Here is a 15,411-nt window from a genome sequence, read left to right on the forward strand (position 1 = left end):
CGCCAATAGGACTTATCTCAAAGCAATTAGTTGAAAAATGTTTGACCCATTAATGCGTCAAAGAACGTTCAGGTGTCCTTTTACGTCTTCTTCACTATTAATTCACAGTTTTTGATGATCACCAGGTTCAAACTGTAATAACGAGATCTTAAAACAATACTTGAACGAAGTCTGTAAACCTATACACGAAATTAGTAGTAGTAGTAGTAGTATTTCTTTTATTAAATTTAGGTCATATTTACATTTACAAAATTAACATTTTCAATAATTTATAATATATAAAACATAAATATTATAAATAATTATAAGAAAACTAATAAGAAAAACCTAACTTCATTTACATAATATCTAATTTTATCCTTATACGATTATGGCATTTGCCGTCAATCGAAATTAGTATATGAAGTTATACAGTCTTTGAAGTGTGGTTTTGGATTATTCTCAGATCGAACGAGAATGACTTTAAGAACATATGCATATATTAGGAAACAGGTTTCTACCATATGTAGCTGTCAACTGTTAAAACACACAACAGCACTATTATCCGGAAACAGTAAATACAAGGTAATTAGAAAATTTTACAATAAACAATAAAATAAAATGATAATGATTAATATAATATTTTATACATTAAATAGAAGATGCATCGCGGTAAATTAATATTCAATACATATTAGTCTGTCACTTATTGTGCTAGTGAATTTCTGTGTATAAAATTTTTAGAAACTAGGATATGTGTGTATATAAGTTATTTTATTAAAAGTGTAGGAATTTTGAATTGTAACTTTTGACTTCTAAAGTTTCTGTAAATACGAGTATACATATATAGAACTCTTTTGAATATTGTGGTATACTATATTTTATTGAACGACCGTGAAAAGGAATAGCATGAGTTTTATTAAGAATTTTCATTCGACCAAAATTGGGTCATCCTAAAGTTTTTATGAAAAGATATGAAATATGTAATATAGTTGATGGAGCTCATACTTTTATTATTACATTTTTTATAATTGCACCAATTATAATTAATAAATTAAAAATTATTTAATTCTATTTGACCTTTGCTGCATTTGTAATTCAACGTGATTTTCATATAAAAAAAAATTCACAAAATGAATTTTTACAAACAGACCCTTTTTTAGTAAGTTTCTTAATAACGATTTTTTATGTATTCGTCATAATAACGTAGTAAATTCTGCTAGTTTTAAAATCAAAAGGGCACCCCGAAAAAAAACATAGTGAAACTCTGTGGAATAGGCGATCTCTTAACAATGCAGAGATAATAGTCCCCATTTGTCAGTTTTCATACAAAGTACGGTCCCCTTAAACGGTGAACAGAATTGTTATTTGTTATTGTTATTTGCGTTTTATAATATATTACTAATATTTAATTCTATAACAAATAAGTTATAATAGGTTATAAGTAATTCCCATATACATATATAATATTAACCATAAATAGTATACACTTAAAATTTTGGATTACTATGTTAATTAGGTCACAGTGTTCTTCTCTAGTAAAATGCATTTAGCATTTTGCAACTTATATAGTTGCAATATAGAATTTTTTTAATAGAAAAGAAAATATTAAAAAATTGACCTTTAAAATTAGCATAATATTTGAAAAATATTTATGGTAATTAATAATAATCAGGGTTATTGAGCTTAAATAATACAAAAAATAGTTTGACGTTTTAGTCTTCATTTGTACAGAATGTGCTAAGCATATAAATTAATGATTACATCTATTAAATTTTTATGACATTATTTTGTATATGACCAACAATTACTGTGACGAAAATATGAATACGCGCAATAAGCTCCCTTGGATGAACTTGAGAGTATTTAGAGAATTTCAAACATAAATGTGACGTGCAACAGACTTTATAAAAAACTGTAATTTGTGAATTCTTAATAACAAAATTTTAAATACACCATATATAGGCCCCAAAAAATTTGGTCATTGACGTCATTATCGAGCGTTGAAAACTAAAGAGTGTTGAAAGAATTTCAATCAGAAATTCAACATTTGAAAATGTGATTATTTGATATTTTTTTTAGAAAATAAAAAGTAAATTTTAAAAAAGAAATTTTTTTATTTTGTTAGAGTTAAAAAATCATCCAACAAATAATGCCTATTCAAACAATATAAATTTAACAATTAAAAATAAAAATATAATTAATTAATTAATTCAACTATTCTACAGTTGGTTTATGATTTCGTTCTAATATAAATGCAGCAAATGAATTTGTTGATAAAAATTTTCACAGCAAATGAACAAAACTCCAGAAAAAAGTGCGAAAACAAAAGTCAAGTACGGCTTGGGGTCGGTTGGTAAGGTGCGCTGATTCTGAGCTTCAAATTTGGAGGACAAGAATTCGATTCCTGGTACTTGCAGTCTCAAAAAATTAACCGTTGATGATGGGTATTTGGCAATACTCGAAACAGCTGTATGGTCAGCCAAAAATTCAATTAATTAAAATAATATAAAAATAACTTTTGTTGTTGTAGTTCACTACTTTTCGAAAAACCTCGTTAGACTTTAATATTATTTTAAATATTAAAAATTTATGTTACTTAATTATGTTAGGGCGATAACTCAAAAAATTAGGATTCATTCAGATGTAACGGTTTTATTTTTGTTTCAGTTTTATTTTTAATCCGAGGCAAAAACTTTTGTATACGTTAAGATATAAAAAGTCAAAAATCTTTTAGGATACAGAGCAAATGTTCTCTTTTCTCAAAATAGTTGCAGGAGATGTTCCATATTAATTTGCTTTCTTATGTTTATGTTTATTAGAATAAATATATTAATTTGTAAATAAAATTGAATAGATTTCAAGTTATATTTAAAAGTTATTCTCATTATAATTATTATTCTACTAATTAACAAATATTAATAAAATAAATAAAGTAATAAAAATAAACAAAATTAAAATAAATAAAAAATTATTAAAAATTTAAAATGTAAACAAAATATATATAAATTTAAAAGTGTATAAAGACGTAGCCAATTAATAAATTTCGTTTGTCTGCACGTGTAAAACACGAAAACAACAGGCGTCAATGGAAGCCTATTTGGTCAGTCCTAACGTAATGCGTCGCTATTTTTCGTTCTCAAATGCTATTTTTTTGATATGGTTTGATATGATACGTCTGTATATTGACTTCAAGATGATTTCATATAAAAATTTTGCTAGTACCTTTTGAATATTCGTATTGATATGTTTTCAATTGATTCCGTAACAAATAGTAATTTTGTTTCCTCATATTTTTTTGGCAAGTACAGCTGTCAATCAAAATATATCCATTTATATTGAAGAAATAATAGTTGACTTTACGAATACGTAATTTTTGCCTCAAAAAATATGACATTAATAGTCCGCCATATACCTGGTGAACCAAATAAATAAATAGTACAAAATAAATGATCAATAACAGATAATGGACAAGCGATGAATTATTTAATCAAATATTCAAATTTATTGTAGTCTGAAATTCCGAAATTCTTATTGACACTTCATACAAATGGGTCGTTGGTTGTTCTTCGTTGTAACAATAGCAGATTAAATGACCAGAGGTCAGCGATTCTGGGTGAAAAAAAATTAGTAAAACATCATATAGTATTTTATAGAGAAAATTTTATTGTAAAATATGTCAATTTTTATAAATACTAGTAAATTTAATCATATTTCATACAGTTTTATTCAGTTATATAACACGTCCACCTACAAAATAGAGTAGAGCTAATATATGACACCAATTAAAATGTGTCAATAAGCCATCCAAATTAAATATAATAAAAATATCCAACTCTAATTTTTTTATATATTAAATGCTGTCTTTATTTTCTTTTTTGTAGATGCAATATGTTTTTCTATCTTTACAAATAGCTTGTACAAGATGTGCAATCATGGCTTCTCTACAGGATTTGTCGACCGTTGGTACAATCAATGTAGTCGCTAAGAAAATTAACTTAATACCATTAAAGATGGAGCAATGGCTTTACAATAATTTAACTGATGTTTCCGCCGAATTTAAGGTTTATAGTACTGAAACCCTTAAATTATCAAAAAAAATTTTCTTGACTTTTGCTGAGATGTACTCGTATGAGTTTTTGCTCCTCAGTAGGAATTTCGACAAATAGCTTTTCATTCTATGAAAAAGTCGCTTATAGTTTAAGAGAATGTGTTTAAATAAAATACCCGTATTATATAACCTTAATAAAAAAATTGTTTAATATGCTTTATTAGTCCAAGCAAATTGTTGTTTACTTATATATTAATTGTAATATATTGTATTTATATATTTTTTCAAATACATACGCATAAAAATGTATAGGATTTTATTTATTACTAAAAGTGAAAGATTTGATATAGACTTGCTTAATATTTGGGACCCCCTCAACTGTGCAAACGTTTATAATATAAACGTATATAATATTTGGCAACCTTTTATAATTTCTAAGGATATATATTATCTACACCCTTTGATACTTTGAGTAACTATGGTTGAAGTAAGAGTTTAAAGTTAAGTATGGAGTCAACAAAATCAGAACACACATCTTTCATATTATTGAAGAGAATTTAGAAGACAATAAAATTATATCTTTGGTTATATCCAATATACTATTATTCTGATGATGGATTAATTATAACCTCTTTCAATAATATTCAAGGGAGTCGTAACTTAAATAAATTGCAGCTTCTTCTATTAAATTTTTTATTAGGTATATATACTTGTGATATGTAATTTATAATATGTGAATTCCTTGATTATGATAAAAATGTAAGTTTAAACAAATCTCTACTAATAACTAAAATCACTTAAAATATTTTAAATTGAGCAAACAGAATCCACCATAAAATGTACAAAACGAGATATAAAATAAAACGGGCTAATTGAGATTAAATTTTAATTTTTTTTTTTTGACTATCACGAATTATACTAAACCATTTAAAAAAATATTCCATTATAATGGAACCTACTGCAATTAATTCTTATTAATTTTTTAAATCTTATAAAACTAACGACATGTACCATATTGCATACGATAGTATTTCATACTCCGTATAGTCCTTATTTTCAAAGCGCGGCCATGAAGGTTACCTGGCTTGCTTCCTATGCTTAACTAAAATATTATTCATACAGTAGACAGAAGAACTGTCAGTTTAATTATATTAATAAGACAATATGAAGTACGGCTGTGAAGCGGTTTTAAATTGAAATGGTTTTAAATATGAAATTTCTATTTTTAAATATAATTCAACCGCAGGTTAAGTAATTCGGATTTTAAACTAAATAACTATAATAGTGCAGAGTAGCGATATGATATGATATTTAAATGGAACAGTAAATCATTGTTAATTAATTATATACAGGTACATATAAAATTCCAAAAAAAGTAACCTTAAATTGACAAAGTTAGAATAGACTATTGTTGTAAAAACTCTTCACCGATCCATTACAAATTTTTTTTATAATGATAAATTCTAATACATCCTTAAGTATTATATATTAAAAATTTCTTTTTTATTTATATTATACATTTTTTAACATTTAGACATTAAATATAATATATTTAATATAATAAAAGAGTAATAATTATATTTATATATAATATATAATACATAATATAATATAATATAATATAATATAATATAATATAATATAATATAATATAATATAATATAATATAATATAATTTAAAATTTTGATTTGTAATGGTAAAATATAATACTTAGCTTCGGGGTGATTTTACATAGCTAATTTCGATATTTTTCTAACTACTATGTAAAAACGTAATAATTTATATTTATTAATATATAATATATTACGCTTACATCCAAATTATTCAAAAACACAAAATGTGGAAATCAACGTTTTGCTAATTTAGTAATGTTGTTTCAGTTACTTACAAATTATGTGTATATACTGACAAATATATTTATAATAAGGGTCGTTTATATTCCACTTAGATAATTGCAATTATTCGACTCATAGAATAGACGTTAACGTATTTTACTTTGTACGAGTATATCAAAATATTAAAGATACGATTCATGAATTAAAATATTTAATATTTTTGAAGTTTCATTGCTATCTTTCTGTGCGTTGTCACTTAGGTGTAGTAATGTAGCGAGTTGGTGTGCCTTAAAAATATAATTTCCTCATATAAAAGAAATATGTAAAGTTAAAATTAATTTTAAACAGTTCGTGATCGTCTTTGTTGTCTTTTGGTTTAATTTTCGGATAGTTAAATTTTTTTTGTAAAATAAAAAGAAAATGATGTTAACATTACAGTTAATATTGGGAATAGCATTTTTATTGTGGATTTATATCTTGTGGACACGGCGAAAATATTATTTGCTGTCTCGAAAGTTACCCGGACCTCTAGGTTATCCGATTTTGGGAATGCTGTTGCAATTGATGTATCGTGAAGGTACATTAACATATTTTTGTCGTGTAACGAAACAAATCGCAAAATATTTAAAAGAAAATTCCACCATTTTGAAAGTGATTCAGAATTTTTTAAGCTTAAAATGATTAATACTTTTTAATACACCAAATAAAAAAAAATTAAAAATAAGTAAAAATTTGCAATAAAATCTAAATTTGTAATAAATTTGTGTATTTAATAAGTGAAAAATTAATGATACTTATTTAACTATCCTTATGCCCAAATAATTCATTGTGAAATGTAAAGTGTACTGATACGTATTTATTAATGTATATGAAAAAATATAAAGAAAATGATATAAAATAAAAAAATTAGAATCACAGATATCTAAATATCATAAGTAACTTCATAAATCGAATAATATATATAAAGATATATTTTAGTGTTAACATTTCAGTGAAACAATCAGAACTTAAAAAATCCTACGTGCGTTCGTTTTGTTAATTTCGTTTTGTTAATTTTCCATTGAAGAAATCATATGAATATTAGTTACATTTTTATTTAGTAGATATAGAAAATTGTTCATATATGAATTTGAAGTAGTAAAGGATTTAAATTAAATCCAATATGTGTATTAAATTAAATGTTTATTTTTAAAATTAAATATTAACAATATTTCTATTACATATTAAAAATGTTAATATTTGATTAAGTAATATTTAAAATTGGTTTTTTCTTAGTGTTTAAATTATAAAATATAGTTAAGATGTTGTATTTAATAAACATTAAATAAAGAATTTTTTTTGGAACGCAAAACACAACAACCGAACTACGAATTTTTAATTAAAATAAAAATTAATTAAAATAAAAAAATAAAATTTTAAAATTATATTAAATTTACATTGAAAAATATTTATATTTATTTTAAAAATAAATTTTAAAAATTAATTGAGATACTTTACTTAAGTCAAGAACCTAAAATATGTTATGAGTTATACAAAAGAACTTATTAACGAATTTAATTTATAAATAAAAATTTTGCATATGCCAACACCGATTGTCGAAGAAGTTTATGTCATGTGTCGTATTGCTCTGTGATATACCTTTTCAGTTTTTGTGAATTTAATATTAAAAAATCAGACTAAGGACTTATAATAAAAGTTTATGTTGAGAAAAATGATTGAAATATTACGCTAAGGACTTATAATAAAAGCTTACGTTGAGATAAATGTTTTAAAATTTGTTATTATATTTTGGAGGATTTAGTAACCATAAATTAACAAACGTGATTCATTTTTAATTGTTATTGATTTTTTTTAATTGTTATTGCAATTTTTTATAAATTATAATAAATTTTTTTTTCAATTTTTGCTCACTAGAATTATCGTATAACATTTCTTGCGATCATATTTGTAATTTTCTAAATGATCTTTAGATTATAGATCTAGATCTTCAGAATATTGAACAGAAAAAAAGAAATGGATATGATCATCAAATCAGCATCAAATCCTTAAAATAGATAAAAATTCACAACTTTAGGTTTCATCTACATTAGGAGAAATTTATCAATATTTATATTCTATTCCAATTTTTACCTCGATTTAACAACAACATTAAACATTAAAATGTGCTAAAACATATATTTTCATTAAATATTTTCAAGATGTATATGCTATATTAACGAAGATAGATCTTTCCTCTCTACTATAAGCATAAAAATGGCTAAGCACAAATTCCAAGGAGGAGCATAGGGCCGTAATGGCAATAAAATTAATCAATTTCTTTTTTTCGGTAGATAATTTTATGGCATTATCGATAAAAAATGATTATTGGTACATATATGAAAATCACTGAACAATTCTATATCTAGAGATTATTCTATCATCAAACTCTTTTTCAATAAGAGGATGGTTTCTTTGTAAATATATTATGGAGCACTGTATTGTGGAATCCAAAAATCTTCTAAACCATATTCACGATCTTTTGTAAATAAGAAATCATTCAATATATCTCAATACAGAGATGGTTGGTACCTCTTCTATTTTTTAGTATCTGAAGAAGTGTAGACAGATAATGCCACAATGCATAAACTGCATCTCCTTTATCACTAAGGCAATTGCAAACCTCATCACTGATAATAAATTTATTATAAAAAATAAATAAAACTAAAGATAGTTAAAAGACACTTGACTTTATGCAAGGTGTAAATATTTATAGTTGTGTTTAAATTCCGTCACGTATCAAATTTATAAAAAAATTAAAATAATCAAGCTGAGAGCTCTGCAATATCTTTTACAACGACAACGGGCAAAGATTAAACTTTTGTGAACGACGCTAACACGATGAATTAGAGTATTTTTCATTATGGGCTTCAACAAGGACATTATTCCTGGCTATAGCTTGGCATCCAGAAAAAGGGGAAATATGTAGGGTTTTTTTTAATGCCGTACATCAAAAAATATAAAATCTTACAAATAAAAGACATATAAGTTAATATATATGGCCTAGAACGATCAGCAACGAGCGACTGTGGGCTATAACAGAACAAAAGACAATTAATAAGTAAATCATAAAAAGGACATATGGATGGTTGAGTCACATTCCTTCAGGAAAATCGCACATGCCGCTCAAAACTAGAATCCGCAAGAACGAAGAAATCGCGGTCGACCAAAGACTACATGGAGAAGGACAATCAACAGAGAGTCTGGAAAATCTTTCAGTGAACTAAGTGCTATAGCGAGTGATAAAAATAATTAGAAATCTTTTTGGGGGTAGACTGAGTTCTTGAATTTATATTTTTAAATGTGTCAATACTAATAACAAGCTAATATATAAAAGCAAATTTCTGAATCGCAACGTTACTATGGAATTTTCTTTATATTTGTATTTTAGTTCAATTTCTACGAGTACAAAAATGAAACAAATCACAAAAATAATTTTTCAAAATTCATTGTGTTCAAAGTATACTCATTCTGTTTTTAAATAAATTTTTATTTAGATATTCTGCCAACATTTTCTAAGTATATAGAAATCTATGGACCTGTATTTTTGTCATGGTTAGGACCGATTCCTTTCTTAGTGGTAAGTGAACCACAAATAGCGCAAGATATTTTGGTATCATCACACTGTGTAAACAAAGGAATAATATACGATGCATTAGATGATGGCACTGGGCATGGATTATTTAGTTTAAAAAGTAATTATATACAAAGATTTGTTAAGCTTTTAACATTCTTATTTATAAATTAGATCCAGATTGGCATGTACATAGAAAACTTTTAAATCCTGCATTCTCCCAAAAGATTTTATTAAGTTTCATACCTATATTTAATGAAAATATAAACGAGTTGATGAGAATACTAGATCAACATATTGGAAGAGGCGAAATTGAATTAACAAAAATATTTCAAGTGGTGACTTTGAATATAGCTGCACGTAAGTAAATTGTGATAATGACTATGCAAAAGATAATACTTTCCTATTACCTAATACGCTTAATAATGAATTTAATTTTATTTTTAGAAACTACAATGGGCAAAAATATATCTGGAATTCAAAATACAGAAAAACAAAGTCTTATAAAATGCTATCAGTGGTAAATATTTTTTAATTTAAGCTTAAAGCGGTTAATAATAAAGCAACAGTGTTTTAGAACACATGACTGAAATGTGTTTTTCTCCGCTTTTAAGATATAAATGGGTACAATATTTGCTGGGTACATATAAGCCATATTCAGAAGCAAAAAATGAGATACGAAAATTTATTAAGAATGTAAGTTTCTTATTACATTTGTTATAATCAAATATAAATTGAGTATTAAAATATTTTTCAGTTGATACAAGAAAAACTATCTACCAATACTCCAATCGAAGAGAAAGACAAGAATATATTTATAAACATAGCGATTGAATTATTAAAACGAGGTGATTTTACAATGCAGAATGTTGAAGACGAATCGAATGTTATAGTATTTGGGGTGAAACTTCATAATTAAATAGTATTTCTCTTTGCATTATTAAGACTTATTATTTTAGGCTTTTGAAACGACTGCAAACACCATTGCTTATACGTTAATGATGTTATCTATGTTTCCAGAATGTCAAGAAAAAGTTTTTGAAGAAATTCGTTCTATTTTTCCTTATCAAGGTGAATTTGATGTTAATTATATTGATATTAAACAAATGACATATATGGATATGGTAATAAATGAAACAATGCGGGTGATGGCACCTGTACCATTGGTTGCGCGTCAAACAGCAGAAGATATACATTTATCAAATGGAGCAATTGTACCAAAAGGCGTTCAAGTCGTAATTGACATTTTCCATATGCATCGAAGAAAGGATATATGGGGAGATGAAGCGTGGAATTTTAATCCAGAAAATTTTTTACCAACGAACTTAGAAGAAAAACACTCATACGCATTTATGCCTTTTACAAAAGGACTTCGGAATTGCATAGGTTTGTTAAATTTAATGAAATTTTTTTTTTAATTATTTTAAAATAATATTTTATTGTAAGGTTGGAAGTATGGACTTATATCAGTAAAGATTACATTAGCTAAATTATTAAGAAACTATCGTTTTACAACAAACTTTAAATATAAAGATTTAGCTTTTGTGGAAGATATCACACTTAAGTTTAAGGAAACACCATTATTTCAGGTATTTAGGAGAGAAAACTAAATTTGGATTGTATTTCTCTTCAATTTTAAGAAATTGTGGAATATTAAATTCTATAAAATAAAAATTAATTCTTAAATTAATTTAAGAAATTGTATTTGTTATATTACGATAAATAAATTTATCTACCAAATAAAATAAGTTTAAATGAATAATTTTACAAACGACTGCTTTACACCAAATATCATTTAAATGTATCCTATTCGTTTTGTTTTCATACTTTTGTAATAAATTATAATTATTTCCAATATTTTTTTTTTCAACAAGTGCTAATAAAGTTCTTTTTAATTTTACACTTACAATATATTATTTTTATGTTTACCTATTAGGAGTATTTTTCAATAAGTTCAATAACCGATAAAATTTCTAGAAAATAAATATTATTGACCATGCTATTGGTCAATAATATTTAGTCTTATGTAAATTAATGCATATTTCAAATATATTGAGTAAAAGAAGTTTGCATAAGTGTATATTATATATCATGGTAATATTACACTAACGATTCAGTTGTATATTAACAATGTATAACTTTCTTGGTTGTATGAACACGATAGAGATAATATGTTTCTGCTAAAAGCTACGGTTGGACTATTCTGAAATTGACTTGGTTTTCGAATCTATTTGATCTTTGTCCCACCATTCGAAAAATTTGTGAACACTACACATAATGACATTATGTTTTATTAGTACTATTTAAACTGTTATTTTAATTGTTTATATTTTTTAAAGGCTTTAGGTAATACACATTAATTTTTTTTTAAATTAGCATTTTTGTTACTCCTAAAATTGTGAAAGAATGAACATTTTAAGGATTAATTTATTTACTAATACAGTAGTGTTACATTATTATATAATTAATAAGAAATAGTATAATTTGATTGTTAAGTATTTAAATTTAAAATGTACTAATATAAAATTAATAGAATGAAAAACCAAAACTTAACCGAAGGCATATATTTTTTAATTATTGCAAATAATTTTTATACATATACATATGCATATTTGTATATTTAATGTATATATCACCGTACATATATACGATATATAACAGATTTTTAATTGTTATATACAATGTCTGTCACGCGACAAATTTGTACAATTTTGTTGAATATATGATAAGATCGAGATAGTTGATAGAAATATAAAATGTTAATGTTTTATGAAATGATTTATTAATACACATATACAACAATTTATTATTATATTGTTTAAAGTAAGTGTTTAAGTGTTTTCCTCAATCAAATTAAAAAACTGAAAATATTTGAAATTGAATTTTGCATTTCAATTTCAGTAAACCCATAGCCTACTAACGAAGCGCCAAAACTATACGAGAAGAAGAACTGTTTTAAGAAGAGTAAATGTTAAGAACCAGTATTTCAGGGAATTTAGATCATTTCTAATTTAAATTTTTTTTTTAAATGACTGATAATAATTTCAGAAAGCATGTGCAATTTTCTTCAAAATCGTATCTTAAAATGTTTTCATATGTTGTATAACAGTATTTTATTTTTCAGAAATATTCACCAATTTTAAATTCCAAAATTATTATATTTTTTATATAATTATAATTCTTCTAAGTAAAAAATCAATTTGAAAAAAAAAACTGGTGTGCCGTGCAAACTTGTCGGAAATATTATATTAAATTCACCAATTTTAAATTCAATAATTATTCATATAGAAAATAACTAAAAAATTAATTTGAAATAAACATCTTTTTTGGCACTCTGTATTTCTCCTTATATACATAAGGAAGATGAAATGCCTTTTATTACAATATTTTTCGTTTCATGGCACAAAGTATTGAAATCATAATTACAAGTTAATACCCTGTATAATCAAGGCAATATAGAGTTTTTACACCGTTGTGAATTTCACAATGAAAAATTCACAACTTTTGCTTTTATTTTTTAAGACATTCTCGCAACTACGTAAAAAATCTAAATATTCATTAAGTTCACATTAGTAATTTGAATTTTTTTTAGAGCGAATAATTCTTACTTTGATTGTCGCCTCATGGTTTTAGTTTTATTTCGGAAACCATGTCATCAACAATTATTTCAAGACTCTCAACTGTATTTCTAAAAATGTCAGATTTCATAAAAACAAATATGGCCTTCGTAGTGGAAACATCAATGGTTGTGTTATTTTTCGGCGCAATTTTAAGTAAATACTTTATTCTTAATTAATCGATTATGTGGTAATCGATTCTAAATTAGCTTTGTGAAAACTGTAATGAATTTTTCGCTAAATACACAATCTAAAAACAATATATAAGTGTTTCATTTACGAATATCGTAAATTATATTTTAAAAATTTACAATTTATAATTTTTGTGTGAAACTAGTGAAACTAGGCTTAAAGCTTCTCAATTAAGTGGATGTAAAAAGCTGGCGTTTTGACAACATCCAATGATTTAAAATCCGCGTATAGTTTGTGATTTGCTTTACTGCCAAATATTTCTTTTAAAATTTCAGTAAATTGCTTTAGCTCATGAGGGTAATACGAGAGTCGAAATTCGTTAGTCAAATTATTTGCCTCAATCTGATAATCCATCGTTACCATTGCTGGCTTGCCACAATAAAACAAAACGGAGGTTTTGATATCAGCGGTATGACTTGTCTAAAATGAAAAGAAAAACGGAAGTTTATATGAGATTATTTTTTTTAAATCAAAGCATAGTCAAGCAAGTCTCATCTTAATGAATCTTATCAGTTGACATTAGAAAAGGTTAAATTTTTACTTTGGATTATTATGAAATAGCAAACTGCAAGTCAGAGCACGTTTTGTAATTATTATTGAAAAAATATTATAATTTCTTACAAATTATTTTATATTGACTTTATATTTAATTGAGTGGAATTTTTTATTGCGCTGCATTAAAAAAATTAAATACTTTTACAATAACAATTCTATTGAATATCTAAAGTTTTTTCTTAGTAAATTAGAATTACAAATAATTCTTTGAATTTTGAGTTCGTCAACTTTGTCTATTGTATACAAAAAATTTGCATTAAAAAATAAGATTTTCTTAAATTTGGTTTTAGTTTAACAGTGCGTGCATTTTTCAAAAAATATCAACTTATGTTATGTATCTGAATATAATTGAGTTGTAAATTTCGTTCATAATTATCACTTACATTATAGTACAAACTTTTTGCTGGTGTAGATCCAGTTTCGAGAATGTTGTCATAATTACGATGGTCAATTAGTAGTATACCACCTGGCTTAAGACACCTTTCGAAATTTTTAATTGCTTGTTTATGCTCACGTTGATCACCAAAACTGTCCATTAGATGAGCAAATGAATTGCCCAAACAAATAACAGCATCGAAACCTTCTTTCACTTCGTCTTTAATATCATCGTATAAAGTGAGCCAATTAGCTTCTTCAATCACTATAACAAAAAAACAAATATACTTTAATTTAAAATATTTACCACACTTGACTTCTATTTTAAGTACCCCAATTATCGAATGCAGGTTCTTTCCGACGATTCCAGCGTTCCTTCAATGCATATTTCAACATTTTATCCGAGGCATCAACTGAAACTACTTCAAAACCTTCCTCCAATAACATTATAGAATCCACTCTAATTATGAAAATATTGTTTATGTATACAATTTTTATGTGTTGTAATATAAGAAATGTTTTTGTAGTTACCCTTGCCCACATGCTACATCCAGCAGTCTTTTACAACCTTTCGATTTTAACAAATCAATCAAAAACTTCTTATAGTTATCAGTACGTGAATTTTTATCCCCAATGAAAATTTCCCATACTTTTGCTGCTTTGCCATCAGCATATTGATCTCTAATACCTTCGGCGGATATGCCCTCAGAACGAGCAAGAAAAACGCTATCAGCGGTGGCGGGCATCTTGCTTATTTCACTAATCGCAATAAACTAAAGCTCTCGTTTAATGTAAACAATTATTAAAGCTCCGAGATTTTACTATCATAAATATAAAAAATATAAAAATATTAGTTGGATCTATAACTCTATAAAATATTGAATTAAAGAGAGAGAGAGAGAAACATTTCTTATCATATCAGTGAAAGGAAAAATTTCATGACTCTTCTAGTCAACGTACATTATTATGTACATATTACTCTTGGCATTGACCTTTGCAGTATGTGAAATTTATTAAATAATATTTTTTTTATGTGTTTCATAAATTTTTTTTTCCGGGAAATAAATAAACAACAAGTACGTATTCAATTTATTTAAACACGTTTATAATAATATGTATTCATACATAGTAGTTTTTTCATTATAATTATATCAATGCATTGATTAGCCCAAACCATAATTAATTTGATTATTGAT

The 15,411-nt window shown here is 25.4% G+C and overlaps 3 protein-coding genes across 3 annotated transcripts; 2 read left to right on the plus strand and 1 right to left on the minus strand.

Annotated features, from left to right (window-relative positions):
• The first annotated feature begins 315 nt into the window (after positions 1-315).
• LOC119683004 lies at positions 316-4,230 on the plus strand. Its single transcript, XM_038096597.1, has 2 exons — positions 316-564; positions 3,864-4,230. The coding sequence occupies exons 1-2, from the start codon at positions 457-459 to the stop codon at positions 4,146-4,148; spliced, it is 393 nt and encodes a 130-aa protein (XP_037952525.1). The 5' UTR covers positions 316-456; the 3' UTR covers positions 4,149-4,230.
• Positions 4,231-6,159: 1,929 nt separating this feature from the next.
• Positions 6,160-11,086, plus strand: LOC119676019 (probable cytochrome P450 313a4). Its single transcript, XM_038087242.1, has 8 exons — positions 6,160-6,443; positions 9,400-9,597; positions 9,651-9,836; positions 9,924-9,996; positions 10,046-10,172; positions 10,234-10,377; positions 10,436-10,862; positions 10,923-11,086. The coding sequence occupies exons 1-8, from the start codon at positions 6,287-6,289 to the stop codon at positions 11,084-11,086; spliced, it is 1,476 nt and encodes a 491-aa protein (XP_037943170.1). The 5' UTR covers positions 6,160-6,286.
• A 2,271-nt stretch (positions 11,087-13,357) lies between these two features.
• On the minus strand, positions 13,358-14,993 carry LOC119684616 (glycine N-methyltransferase). Its single transcript, XM_038098694.1, has 4 exons — positions 14,747-14,993; positions 14,548-14,675; positions 14,224-14,480; positions 13,358-13,705 (listed from the first exon to the last, which is right to left on the minus strand). Exons 1-4 carry the CDS (start codon positions 14,959-14,961, stop codon positions 13,442-13,444), a joined length of 864 nt encoding a protein of 287 aa, XP_037954622.1. The 5' UTR covers positions 14,962-14,993; the 3' UTR covers positions 13,358-13,441.
• Positions 14,994-15,411: the final 418 nt, after the last annotated feature.

This window comes from Teleopsis dalmanni, chromosome 2, assembly GCF_002237135.1.
Source record: "Teleopsis dalmanni isolate 2A chromosome 2, ASM223713v2, whole genome shotgun sequence".
NCBI classification, from domain to species: Eukaryota; Metazoa; Arthropoda; class Insecta; order Diptera; family Diopsidae; genus Teleopsis; species Teleopsis dalmanni.

Coding starts and splice junctions, on each gene's coding strand:
- LOC119684616 (XM_038098694.1), bottom strand. CDS start 14,961: ATGCCCGCCACCGCTGATAGCGTTTTTCTTGCTCGTTCTGAGGGCATA. Junction 14,481..14,547: donor ACCTGCATTCGATAATTGGG/GTACTTAAAATA, acceptor TTTTTGTTATAG/TGATTGAAGAAGCTAATTGG. Junction 13,706..14,223: donor CAAAAAGTTTGTACTATAAT/GTAAGTGATAAT, acceptor TTTTCATTTTAG/ACAAGTCATACCGCTGATAT.
- LOC119683004 (XM_038096597.1), top strand. CDS start 457: ATGACTTTAAGAACATATGCATATATTAGGAAACAGGTTTCTACCATA. Junction 565..3,863: donor CCGGAAACAGTAAATACAAG/GTAATTAGAAAA, acceptor TCTTTTTTGTAG/ATGCAATATGTTTTTCTATC.
- LOC119676019 (XM_038087242.1), top strand. CDS start 6,287: ATGATGTTAACATTACAGTTAATATTGGGAATAGCATTTTTATTGTGG. Junction 9,837..9,923: donor GACTTTGAATATAGCTGCAC/GTAAGTAAATTG, acceptor TTTTATTTTTAG/AAACTACAATGGGCAAAAAT. Junction 10,378..10,435: donor CGAATGTTATAGTATTTGGG/GTGAAACTTCAT, acceptor TTATTATTTTAG/GCTTTTGAAACGACTGCAAA.